The 13913-nt window shown below is 38.2% G+C and overlaps 1 protein-coding gene and 1 long non-coding RNA gene across 13 annotated transcripts in view; one reads left to right on the top strand and one right to left on the bottom strand.

The window, feature by feature from the left end:
• Window positions 1–13913, top strand: part of TNPO3 (transportin 3) — a 100733-nt gene that overhangs the window by 60658 nt on the left and 26162 nt on the right. For 8 of the 12 annotated variants that reach the window (XR_013414646.1, XM_077994775.1, XM_077994776.1 and 5 more), the window contains 6 exon segments: window positions 113–220; window positions 1949–2040; window positions 4201–4340; window positions 7680–7871; window positions 10735–10826; window positions 12698–12774. Coding sequence is in view for 11 of the 12 variants with exons in the window: in XM_077994775.1 (XP_077850901.1) it covers window positions 113–220; window positions 1949–2040; window positions 4201–4340; window positions 7680–7871; window positions 10735–10826; window positions 12698–12774 (701 nt within the window). In the remaining variant the exon portion in view is untranslated. 12 annotated transcript variants of the gene reach the window in all.
• LOC144339923 (uncharacterized) lies at window positions 4807–6642 on the bottom strand. Its single transcript, XR_013415519.1, has 3 exons — window positions 6478–6642; window positions 5790–6341; window positions 4807–5657 (listed from the first exon to the last, which is right to left on the bottom strand). It is a non-coding gene; the product is annotated as an uncharacterized LOC144339923 (long non-coding RNA).

Raw genomic sequence — 13913 nt, 5'->3', positions numbered from 1 at the left:
CTTCTGTTCATTGAAACTTGACTGCTTAATGGTTTTTTTCTTCTTAATTTTATAGAGGTCATTGAAAGCTGCAGTGAGTTTAAAACAAATGTTATCTGATTTGAAATTTTAGGAGGGGGTGCCTGAGGAGACTGATGACTTCGGGGAGTTTCGGATGAGGGTATCAGACCTGGTAAAGGACTTGATTTTCTTGATAGGGTCTATGGAGTGTTTTGCTCAGGTAAGCCTATTTGGAGATTGTTTCCAGTTTTACTGGTCACCTTAATTGTGTTCACTTCTGTGTCTTCTGTGAATGTTCCATCTTATTTCTTCAATCTTAGTGGCTGAATGAGATAATAGATATGCAAGTGCCTAGCACACTGCCTGGCATATAGTAGCTATGTTTATTTAACATTTTACAAGTCAGTTGCAGTTTATGGATGATTTGGTTATGGTTTACTCTCTATGCTTGCAATGATTGCTGTTCCACTTGTACAGCTGGAATAGAAGATCATAGATAAGCATTAAAGCCTCTAGGATACTTATAGGGAATCTGGACCTAGCCAGGAACAATAGGCAAGTGTTTCTACTTTAGTAATTACATACCAACTCCTGGTAACTCTTTTAGTTATTTGGCATTATCTTTGTCCACACTTATGGTTAGATTCCTGTGCAGTTTCATCCCAGAGGTGACTATGCTAGAGTAGAAGATTCATAGTCCAGAGGTTTTCCTGACAATCAGTGAGTAACATTTTACCTTATAAGGTTACAGTCATCGTCATTCCATATCACTTAACATTAGTATAATTTCAGGCAGTTTTCATATTGCTGGATTATACTCTAATGAGCTCTGAAATACTACTTTGGAAGCTTTATCATAGCAATACTGAAGTAACCTAAATTTTTTTTTTTTTTTTTTTTGGTAATTCAGTCATTTGTTGTATATTTGGGAGTCATACAATCTAAAAAATGTTAATAACAGTATAACTGTTTTCATTATATTAAGCAAAGCATGCTTACTGACCCATCTGTGAAGAGCTGGGGATTCTTAGAAAGCCACTTAAATGAGATCCCTGGATCTTAGACAGATGACCTGTGCTCAGATTTCAGCTCTTCTCTCTTTAGCTCTATGGTTTTGAGAAATCCTTTGATCTTCTCAATCCTTTGACTTAATTTACAAATTTATGTAAATTATCAATGCTGTTCAAGATACAGTCTGTGAAACACCACCCCATGAGATGTTTTTTGCCAAAAAAAAGTTATATCATTAATTAAAATTAGGAAATGGTATAAATAGTATATTAAAGGCTCTATGAAGTTGTATAACAAGAGAGCTGTTTAATTTTGCCTTCCCTAGCAGTGTCTGTTATTTGACTGTAAAATATTAGTTAGTCACGTTCTGTAGGTGGATATAATCTGGGAAATTCTGGACCAGAACATCTCAGAGTATTCTGCTAGGTGTGCCTTTTTTAAAAAAATTAATTCTGCTTGGATACAGTATTGTGATAGGTGCTTCTAAACAGCTGCTTTTTAGGAATTCAGTCAGTACTACCAGTGCTGATGCAGACAAGTAGTTAAAACAATAGAAATGTAAAGCCAATACATATATAGAGGATTTACATTGTATCTCTATTTTAAGTGTGTTTATGTATTTATCAGTTATTATCAGGACCAGGAAAAGACACTCATGTACAGTGTTTTGTTTTTCTCATAGTAGTCGTTTTCTGGGGGCAGATGATAATTTTGATAAACTCTTGGGAGTCTAAATGGGTTTATTTCAAATATTAAAATAGTTATTCCTAGTTAGTAATGATGTAAAAAAAATGAAAATAATATTCTCATCTGGCTTGAGAGATAATTAGATTTAGAAACAAGGAGCAGGATTTACTTTAACTGGATTTTTTGTTTTGTTTGTTTTGGCATTCTGTTTTCCTTTTAATGGATCCATAATCCACCTCTTCTTCTCTAGTTATATTCTACTCTGAAAGAAGGCAACCCACCCTGGGAGGTGACAGAAGCGGTTCTCTTTATCATGGCTGCTATAGCAAAGAGTGTTGATCCGTGAGTGTCTCATAAGTCTTTTGCTGGGAACTCTAAATATCAAGAGGAAGGAAAATTACACTTTTTTTTTCCTTATATGGTATATACCTGAGACTTTTCGAACTTCTTACTTCTGTTGTGCTGTCTAGTCTTCTGACTTCTAGAGTCTAGTCCAGGGTCGCCTGAATTGCTGATACCATGTTTTAACAACATTTCCTAGAGTTGAAATTATTTTATTCTTGATGCTAGGAATAGAATGCTGATTTATTTTTCCAACTGAGGCTCCCTTGTGAAAGTTGGTATGGTAAAGAATTTGTTAGACTGTTTAATTGTTGGTATTTGCTTAAAAGCAATTGAATAGACACTAATTTGGGTTTTCTGCTTTTGTGACCTTGGGTAAGTTATCCTTACAAAATTAATTACATTGTTTTGAGTTTCAGAGAGGCAAGGCCTAGGCACCTTTCCACCTGAAAGAGCCAGATCTAAAGGGCAGTTACCGTTTTTGTTATTGCCATTGAAAAATTTCAGATTAAATCCCAGCACTTTGGGAGGCCGAGGTGGGCGGATCACAAGGTCAGGAGATCGAGACCATGGTGAAACCCCGTCTCTACTAAAAATAGAAAAAATTAGCCGGGCGCAGGGGCGGGCGCCTGTAGTCCCAGCTACTCGGGAGGCTGAGGCAGGAGAATGGCGTGAACCCGGGAGGCGGAGCTTGCAGTGAGCCGAGATTGCGCCACTGCACTCCAGCCTGGGCGACAGAGCGAGACTCCGTCTCAAAAAAAAAAAAAAAGAAAAAGAAAAATTTCAGATTATTCAAATTTTACTTCTAATTGCATAGAAATTCTATTTATGGTATGAAGCCCTAGAGACAGAATTTACTTTGTGCCATGAGTATATAAATCGATGTTAATATCTGCCACGCTGAATTGTGACGTGATACCTGCAGTCAAGCTCTATATTCAGTCTTGATTGGAGAGATGGTTAAGGCAGGTATTTATAAAAAGCACAGTGCTTCTTTCTTAGCTGCCTTTCAGGGCCTCGTCAATGGGATATTGTTTCTAATCCAGTAAATATTCAAGGAGGTTGAATAGGTTTATTTTTCTCTATTAAGAAGTCCTGGTCCTTAATTATATACCACACTATTTACTCTTAAACCCATTTTGGTGTCATTTTGAACCTTCTGTGACAAGTCTGAAGCTTATTAAAATCATTAATATTCTAACTAATATGTCTTGGTTTGAAAAATGATGCCTAGATAGTCTTCATTAATTGATTTAGTGTCCCTAGGAAACATAAGGTATAAATGAGAGATTCGATATATTTTTTTGTTTATCTGCATTTCAAGCCAACTGCATGATTATAATTTTTTAGTGCATATAAAAGGACTTAATAGTCTAGCTTATCAGCAGAGGGTGGTCTTGCTCTAATCCAGGATATTATTTACATTTTAAACATCTTTCATTTCTGGATTAAGTTCTGCCACTTTGGGGGCATCCTCCACTCTACTCAAAAGCGTTTAGCCAGTATATTTTGTCGGGGGCAGAGGGAGAAGGAGAGGGAACAGATAAACTCATGGAGCTGTGGAAAGTGTTTGGTTAACTTTAGTTTTCCCTCATGTTCCAAATCGGGGCAACTTAATCTATTCCTGCAGCTTGTTTTCTTGTTCTTTCAGTTAGTGAGCTGGCTACCCATACTTACCTGTTCTTAAAGTTTCCAATATCCAGGTGTAGGAAATCTTTGGAGAATAACAACAAAGAGTGGTCTATCAGAATTATTCATTCATCTGTTTAGCCATTCAGCAATATTTATTGAGTGCCCACTATGTGCCAGGCACTGTTCTAGGTGCTGCAGCTATAGGATGAAATAAAATAGATTCTTTAAAAGAAGACATTCATCCACAGTAAATGTCTGCCTCTCCAGCTTGATGTGTCTTTAGACACTTTACTGGCATTCAGAATATTAAGGAGCAGTATGCTTTTCCTGAAACAATATCTTTCATTTCTATCTTTTCCTCTTTTTTGAGGATTTGAAAATCTTCCATAACAAATACCAAGTACTTTTATTTTAATAGTTATTTAGAAAGAAGCTCTTTAGCAATGCTGTGTGTCATCACAGCCTGTTATTTGGCCAGAATATAACCTCTGAAATCAGTAACTGTGAGTACTTACCACCTATACTCAGGGAGAACAATCCAACACTTGTGGAAGTCCTAGAAGGAGTTGTCCGCCTCCCAGAGACTGTACATACGGCTGTGCGATACACCAGCATTGAATTGGTTGGAGAGATGAGTGAAGTCGTTGATCGAAATCCTCAGTTCCTTGGTATGTGTAATCTCTCTCGTCTGCCACTTCTTAACTTGTCATTTTTCTGATTTTTCTTCTCATCTCTTACTTTTGCTTGAGTTTTCCTTTCTGTTTTTTTAACACGAGAGTGTTTATAGAAACTGAGAGTAAACAATATGTTGTAAGTTAGTGCTTAGTTGATGTAACACTTATAATCTGATCTGGGAGAAAGACCTTTGAAAGATTAGATCTACAGATAGGGAAACACTGAACAGTTTGCTTCTAGTACTCTGTTTAAGCATGAACATTTCTGTCTCTGTTAGTCTTTGGCTTATGCTAATCAGACTCTCTTATAGTTTTAACATACTAGAAGCTACTAAAGGACCAAAGCAAAGGAGGTAATTTTTCACTTGTAATACATGCTTCATTTAAAAACCAAGAATTATTATTCCAAACTAAATAACTGCAAATTAAAATGAAGACTGTTGTATAGCCTCTGGCTGTCCTTTTTTTTTTTTTTTTTTAATTATTATTATTATACTTTAAGTTCTAGGGTACATGTGCATAACGTGCAGGTTTGTTACATATGTATACTTGTGCCATGTTGGTGTGCTGCACCCATCAACTCGTCAGCACCCATCAACTCATCATTTACATCAGGTATAACTCCTAATGCAATCCCTCCCCCCTACGCCCTCCCCATGATAAGCCCCGGTGTGTGATGTTCCCCTTCCCGAGTCCAAGTGATCTCATTGTTCAGTTCCCACCTATGAGTGAGAACATGCGGTGTTTGGTTTGGCTGTCCTTATTGACTTGAAAAAATAACTAAAGATCATAAGTAACAACTTTAGAATTGAAGGTAAAGTTGGAAATCATTTATTGTAACCTCCTCATTTTACAGACAAGGAAACTGAGGCCCAAAGAGACGAAATAACTTATCCAGGGTAATATATATCAAGCCCTGACATTTAAGAGGGATACATTCTGAGAATTTTAGGAATGCCAAAATTTGTGATTAGTATTAAATCATTCAGGTTGATATGTTTCCTATGTATATCTTTATTATTGCCTTTTTACTTGATTTTATTTTACGTATCTGTTTTTAGTGACTGAAACACATGCTTAAAAGAGTGAATGTGTTCTTTGTTTCTATACATTGAGCTGCTTTCTAAGTTCAACGTACTGTTTCTTTTTGTTTGTTTCTTTTTTTGTTTTGAGACGGAGTCTTGCTGTGTTGCCTAGGCTGGAATGCAGTGGCCCGATCTTGGCTCGCTGCAACCTCCACCTCCCAGGTTCAAGTGATTCTCTTGCCTCAGCCTCCCAAGTAGCTGGGATTACAAGTGTGTGCCACCATGCCTGCTAATTTTTGTATTTTTAGTGGTGACAGGGTTTCACTATATTGACCAAGCTGATCTCAAACTCCTGACCACAAGTAATCTGCCCGCCTCAGCCTCCCAAAGTGCTAGGATTACAGGCGTGAGCCACCACACCTGGCCCAGCGTACTATTTCCAAGTGATTTCAAAATGACTGTTTTTTAGTTCTTAGATTTCTGCACTTTATCTGGCTCAACATTTGGCTTTCTTTTCTGAACCATTTTTCCACCAAGGAACAGTAGATTTGTTTGTTTGTTTTAATACTTCAGTTAATGTCCAGAAAGCAGCAAATCTAGGTTGACTTGCAGACTCTTATCAAAAGATTTATCATTCAGTGCCACCTTCCAGTATCTCATTCAGATTTGTGCCTCAGCAGTAGACAAATTGCTCTATGTTCATATTCCGAATAGTCAAAACTACAAATACCCAATTTGGGAGTCACAGAAGTCTACAGTATTAGAGTTGCTTGGGGTAGCTTCTAGATTCTAGGTCTTTTGATTCCTAGACTAAACAGAGTGAGGTTTTGGTTTTGTTTTTTTCTTTTTGGTAAAGGTAGGCAGATTGTGCTGAGTTTGGACATCGTATTGATCATTAGACTAGAAATGGACATAATGGTTTTAAATGGGCTTTAAGACATTATTCTTGGTCAGGCACAGTGGCTCATGCCTGTAATCCCAGCATTTTGGGAGGCTGAGGCGAGAGGATCATCTGAGTTCAGGAGTTCGAGACCAACCTGGCCAACAGGCGAAACCCTGTCTCTACTCAAAATACAAGAAAATTAGCCAGGCTTGGTGGCACATGCCTGTAATCCCAGCTAGTCAGGAGGCTGAGGCAGGGAGAATTGCTTGAACCCAGGAGCGGGAGGTTGCAGTGAGCCAAGACTGCGCCACTGCACTCCAGCCTGGGTGACTGAGCGAGACTCATCTCAAAAAAAAAAAGAAAAAAAAATAGATGTTATTCTTTTGATTCTTTCCACTTTTTCACAGTTTCCTACAAGGTCAATATAAAGTACTCACAATGACCTTTAAAAATATATGGTTTTTTGCTCAGGCGTGGTGGCTCTCAGTGGTAATCCCAGCACTTTGGGAGACTGAGGCAGGCGAATCACTTGAGGCCAGGAGTTTGAGACCAGCCTGGCCAACGTGGTGAAACAGTCATCTCTACTAAAAATACAAAAATTAACCGGGCTTGACGCATGCCTGTAGTCCCAGCTACTCAGGAGGCTGAGGCAGGATAATTGCTTGAACCCGCGAGACGGAGGTTGCAGTGAGCTGAGATCGCGCCACTGTACTCCAGCCTGTGGGACAGACTGAGGCTCTGTCCCCAAAAATAATATATGGCTTTTCTAAGGTTTTTTTTCCCTATAGAAAAACATTCTGATTTTTTATAAAAGAAGGTAAAAAGATGAGTAGAATTAGCTCTATAGAAATTCAACTTTATAATAAACTTTCTTGGAACACTTATATTTGGCAAAATTAAAACATAGTGAATTAATTCATCTAGAAGTGCTAAAGATTCATCTGCCTATTTTTAAGGCCTTTTGTAACTAGAAAGAAGCAAGTATAAAAGTTTCAGCTTTAGACAGCTATCCTTGTCCTGATTCATATAGACTGTTTTACCAAGTAATTCATCTCTCGGTATAATTGTAACTCCCTGAGCTTTGCATTCTTTCTTACATCACCATATTCTTAATACCTGGATTGCCATATATGCTCTTAAGTCAGTGGTTTACAAACTGCTCTGTGAATCCCTGGGAGTTATGTTGACTGCCATGAGGGAAGAAATGGAAGACGAAATAGCTGGGGCTCAGGGCCTGTTGATAATATGTAAGTGAGATCAGCTCCATTTTTATGTGTTTTATTTATTGTGGTTCTGAACACATTTCACTTTTTAAAAGGGTTCTTTTGCTTTGAAAAAAGAAAAGCAAGTATACCTCTGTTCTAACAAACTAGAAGTTTTCCTTTAGTTTCAGATATGTAATCTCTACTTGGCTTTTCTTCTTAGACCCTGTGTTGGGCTATTTGATGAAAGGCCTGTGTGAAAAGCCCCTGGCTTCTGCTGCAGCCAAAGCCATTCATAACATTTGCTCTGTCTGCCGAGATCACATGGCTCAGCACTTTAATGGACTCCTGGAGATTGCCCGTTCCCTTGATTCCTTCCTGTTGTCTCCAGAAGCTGCTGTGGGCTTGCTAAAAGGTATTTACTTGATGTTAACCACTAATAGTCACCTCAAAGCCACTACTTGGGGTAATCTTACATCTGTCATATTCCAATTTTTTCAGTTGCAATGGGCTTAGTGATAAGAATTTATGAGATGGGGCCGGGCGCGGTGGCTCAAGCCTGTAATCCCAGCACTTTGGGAGGCCGAGACGGGCGGATCACGAGGTCAGGAGATCGAGACCATCCTGGCTGACACGGTGAAACCCCGTCTCTACTAAAAAAATACAAAAAAAAAAACTAGCCGGGCGAGGTGGCGGGCGCCTGTAGTCCCAGCTACTGGGGAGTCTGAGGCAGGAGAATGGCGTGAACCCGGGAGGCGGAGCTTGCAGTGAGCTGAGATCCGGCCACTGCACTCCAGCCTGGGCGGCAGAGCGAGACTCCGTCTCAAAAAAAAAAAAAAAAAAAAAAAAAAAAGAATTTATGAGATGGGGAAGGTGGCTTTTCCACTGGAGGGGATAGTGTTGACTATATGTACATGCATTCTTTTCTTGGACTATCTTAAGGCAATATGATTAATTAATACTACTTGTAGTATGTATAGCACAGACCTAGATTTGGGTAGAGACAACATATTCAAACTAAACATGGCTGCTTTTTAAGTTGGAAGAATAAAAAGGGAGACCAAAGAGGTATTGCCATACCAAAGAGGTAAGTGGGAGTTGAAAGGTAGTATACATGGATCAGTGCCATGAGTAGAAGTCAGGGGTGCTGGTCTCTTAGCAGCCTTTAACCATTACTGATCAGCTCAGTGATTCTCTATCCAGAGCAGCCATTGTGATAAGGCTCAGACTTAATAGAAGAAATAGAGCTATTAAGGCTAGGGGAAAAGACTTAGACCAGCCTTTAAGCATGGTGGCTATTTTTAAATATTTGGAAGATGGTCTTATAAAAGAAGGATCATATTTATTTTATGAGTAGTCACTTGTCAGCCATTTATACGGAAGCATATACTGGCTCTAGGAAGAAAACACTTTCTAACCATACTTTCCGAACACAGATTGGAGTGCCTTGTAAGGTAATGAAATTCTTATCACTGGTAAATTAGAGAGGATTGAGGTATATTAAAGGATTGGGTAAAATAACCTGTGTAGTATCTTCTAAGCCTCTGTGACTTGTTAAACAATTAGCCTTGGCAAGATTAGATGGCCTTATTTGTGAATTCTGTCCTTTGTCATTCATATGACCAGATTCCTTACCAGCTAGTGTGACTGTGCTTTTTTATATCAGATTTTCTTTTTGTGCCTTGGGTTTTTGTTGTTTCCCTTCATAGGCACAGGTAAATCAGAGTCAAATATTCTTGTCATTTTCTAGTGGAATTTAACCTTGATATTGAAGTGATGTCTTACCTATAGTGCAACGTGGCCTCCCAAATTTCAGTGGTATCTAATAGATGTAGAAAATGGTTTTCAATTTTATTTATTTTTTTATTTATTTATTTTAGAGACAGGGTCTTGCTTGTTGCCAGGCTGGGATGCAGTAGCAGATCATAGCTCACTATAACTTTGAACCCCTAGACTCAAGTGATCCTCCTGTCTCAGCTTCCCAAGTGGCAAGGACTACAGGTGCACACCACTATGCTCAGCTAATCTTTTAAATTTTTAATAGAGACAGGGTCTTGCTATATAGCCCAGGCTGGTCTTGAACTCCCGGCTTCAAGTGATCCTCCCGCCTTGACCCCACAAAGTGCTGAGATACCAGGCATGAGCCACCATGCCTGGCAACTTTTTAAAGTAACATACTTTTCTATAGGAATTAATTAAAAGGAAAATCATGCTGAAATTAGGCTTTTCCCTCCTAGTTTTAAAGAAAAGTCGTGGAGCTTGCAGTGAGCCAAGATCATGCCACTGCACTCCAGCCTGGGCAACAGAGCAAGACTCCATCTCAAAAAAAAAAAAAAAAAGTCTAACTCATTTATGGCTTATAGAAGGCCAGTAAGATTCACTCTGGTTTTTTTATTCAAATTTGAAGGTAGAGGGATAAATTACTGTTCTGTTGAATGAAACTTAGGGGGAAAAAAATTATATTCAAGGTGTCTCTTGACCTAGAAGGGACCTAGGCTACAATATGTAATCCTTTGGATTTGGGGAAGGTGTTTCAGCAGTTGGTTGGGATAGAATGGGGATTGCAGCAAGAGGGAGGCTGAGTGGGAAGGGTCTGGACCTTCTGTCTCCACTTGAACCTAACTGCCTCTGTTGTTTTTTGTTTTAGGTAGTTCTAAGTCAAGATTTATTTAGGAGGGAAAAAGAAGGGGGCAGGAGGCTTTTGTAACTTTTTTTTTAAAAAAAAGAAAGGCAAATTTAACTGTTACTTCGCTGTTCAAGTCACTTATTTCATAAAGAAACTGAAGCCCAGAGAAAATGTCTCTTACAACCTCACAGAGAGTGTTATGGTGTAAGAGTGAAATCTCTAATTTCAGCCCATTCTTCTAAAAGCATTATGTCAGAATTTCTCTTATGATAAGAATTGCCGGAAGTACTTATCAAAAATAAAGACTCTCTTTGACCCACTAAATCAGCATCTCTGGGAAGTCTGAGAAATATTACACTGTGGTTATACATTTTAAAATAGCTTTGCCCTTGGCTTTGTGAAGGAGATTTTAAAAGTCTTTGACAAATATTAACTTCAGTTGTAAGTGTTAGTCAGTCTTAGCCTTCTGAGCCAAATAAAGAAAAAACAACTGTAAATAACAAAGTGTTATAATTTTAAAAAACAATGCTGATCTTTTTAAAAGAATGGAACCAAACCAGTTCGCTTTTTCTGTTCATTGATATGATGTAGACCGGTTGAGTTACCTCAATTTAGCGTTTATTTTTCATTTGTATCTTCCTTTGTTTTTCAGGGACGGCACTTGTCCTAGCCCGATTACCTTTGGATAAGATTACTGAATGTCTTAGTGAACTATGTTCTGTTCAGGTTATGGCATTGAAAAAGGTAAGTCCAGTTAAGGAAGGTGTGAAACAAATATAAGGTGTTTACATGTTAAAAATGAAAAGACAAAATTACTTATTTACAGATCTTTTATCTATCTAGAAAACCCAAGAAAATGCACTAAGAATTTATTAAAATTAATAATGCTATCAAAGTAACTGCATACAAGAAATAAGTATTTCAGAATTAATAGATTCTCACTATATCAGTGTTAATGCAAAAACCAAATTTTATAAAATGTTTTAAAGAGGTTTGTCCTGAGCCAGTATGAGTGACCACAGCCCAGGAAAACCCAGTCTTGAGGAGTTCTGGGAAAGTGTGCTTGAGGTGGTGGGATTGTGGTTTGGTTTTATGTATTTCAGGGATGCAGGAGTTACAGGCAAATACATAAATCAAAATACGGAAGGTATACATTGGTTTGGTCTAAAAAGATGGGCTGTCTTGAAGTGGGGGCTTACAAGTCATAAGTGGATTCAGAGATTCTTTAATCTGCAGTTGGTTAAAGGAACAAAAAGCTTGGGGCTAGCAGAAAGGAATGTTTAAGTTAAGGGTGCTGTGTCAGAGTCAGCTATAACTTTGACAGTTTAATAAGATTGATGGGCTATAGATGTGACTTAACTCTTGCCTTGTGTGGCCTCAGATCTTGTTTGTAATTTACTGTCTTATTGCCACAAGGAGTCTTTGATCAGCCGGGCGTGGTGGCTCATGCCTGTAATCCCAGCACTTTGGAGGCCGAGGCAGGTGGATCATTTGAGGTCAGGAGTTGAAGATAAGCCTGACCAACATGGTGAAACCCTGGTCTCTACTAAAAATACAAAAAATTAGCCAGGTGTGGTAATGCACACTTGTAATCTCAGCTACTCGGGAGGCTGAGGCAGGAGAATCTCTTGAACCTGGGAAGTGGAAGTTGCAGTGAACCGAAATCGTGCCATTGTACTCCAACCTGGGTGGCAGAGCAAGAATCCATCTCAAATAAAAAAGGTCTTTGATCAGTCTTATGATCTCCATTTAACATTAATGCTGGCCACTTGTTCCTAAACTCCAAAAGATAGGGAGTATAACAAAAACCTATCTGACCTCCCGTCCCATCATGGCTGAGAGCGCCATTTTTAAGGTTTCTCTGGAGTCCCCTTGGTAACAGGAAGGGCCTGTTCGGTTGGTGGGAGACTTAGGATTTTATTTTTAGTTTACACTGGTAATCATCAGTTAGAAAATGTAATGGGAAAAGAATTCATTCAAGTTAGCAATCAACGTCAGAACCTACCATGTTTCCTTAAAAGATATTTTAAAGATGTCAACTCTTCTCCAGTTATAGTTATAGTACAACAATTGTAGGCATACCAGTGGGATTTTTAGAACTTGATAAAATAATTCTGTAGTTCATCTCTGATGATTTACTTATGGGAATATCTAAGAAATTTTAGGAAAGAAGAGTAAGAGACAATTCGCTTAAAATATATTATAAAGCTATAATAATTGTAAAGCTTTATAATATAAAGCTAAATATATAATCTTTTACGTACTGTGTAACATAACATATATACAATCTATTATATAATTATATAATATATATAATAATAAGTAAAGTAAATGAGAAAAAAATCAAATGATACTATTTTCTATTTCTCAGTAATCAGACAGTAAAATGTAGTAATATGTAGTCTTGGCCAGGATGCAATAAGATGGAGGAAAGTGGTTTGACAGTTTAAATTAAAATTTGCACCATTTGAGTAACTTTTAGGACTTTATATACTTTTAGGGCTTTATTATAAGGAAATAAGCAGAGATTGAGACAAAAGTTGATGTATGTTGCAGTGTTGGCTATACATTTGTACATGTGACAATTGGGTGTTAATGTCCTTTTGTCTCTTCAGCTGTTGTCTCAAGAGCCCAGCAATGGCATATCCTCAGATCCCACAGTGTTCTTAGATCGCCTTGCAGTGATATTTAGGTAAGAAGGGAGACACTGGATGCCTTACTTGGGTTAAAGGCTCAAATGAAACCATTGTGTATTGAAGTAAGCAAGTATTTTTTTCTCATACTTCCAAGTATCTCCCTGTGGTTTGGAGACTAATTAAACCAGCTGTTACCTGAAGTTCTGGGGCAAAGACAAATTCTAAGAATTCATTCCTGGTAGATCTTTATGTTAAAATACTCTTTAAAAGTGGATGGCTGGGCGCGATGGCTCATACCTGTAATCTCAGCACTTGGGAGGCCAAAGCAGACAGATTGCTTGAGCTTAGGAGTTCGAGACCAGCCTGGGCAGCATGGCAAAATCCTGTCTCTACCAAAAATATAAAAAATTAGCTGGGTATGGTGGCATGGGCCTGTGGTCCCAGCTACTTGAGAGGCTGAGGTGGGAGGATCACTTGAGCCTGGGAAGCAGAGGTCGCAGTGAGCTGAGATTGTGCCACTGCACTGCAGCCTGGATGACGGAGTGAGAACCCCATCTCAAAAAAAAAGGAAAAAAAAAAAAAGACTCTCTAAAAATGGAATTATTTTGGTCTCCAGTTCTGTGGACACCAAAAGACCAAACTTTCACATATATCATCATTCCACATGCATCAGAATCACCTGGGCTTATCAAAACACAGATTGCTAGTTCCCATCCCCTCAGTGTCTGATTCATTGGATCATGGGTAGGACCTGAAAATTTGCATTTCTGATAATTCCTAGGTGATACTGATGATTCTGCTTGCTATTCCAGAGACCATACTTTCAGAACATCTCTCTATATAGTGTATGGGTACAAAAATATAATGAAGTTTCTTCAGTGATCAGGGGAAATTAATGCATCTTTGAAGTCAAGAGGAGGAGCCTAATGATTAAAAAGGCATTTGAGTGACAGTTTTCAAAGGGTGATTCTTACTGAGTAACATAATTTATAATTTGTGGGATCAGTGTATAACTGGAATGTTATAGTAATCGTTGCATAGAAGCCTATGTGGGATAAATATTTAAAAAGGTAATGTGTTACTAGTTATTGTCAACAGATACCTTTCTCTGAGTTGGTGCAATGTTTTCCTTTTATAATTAGGAGAGCCTTATTAACATGCCATTCTGAGAACCTATTAACAGTAACCCTTATTT

This window comes from Macaca mulatta, chromosome 3 (genome assembly GCF_049350105.2).
Source record: "Macaca mulatta isolate MMU2019108-1 chromosome 3, T2T-MMU8v2.0, whole genome shotgun sequence".
Classification (NCBI taxonomy): domain Eukaryota; kingdom Metazoa; phylum Chordata; class Mammalia; order Primates; family Cercopithecidae; genus Macaca; species Macaca mulatta.
The sequence above is the reverse complement of the archived record's forward strand: the minus strand, read 5'-3'. Positions and strand labels throughout refer to the sequence as shown.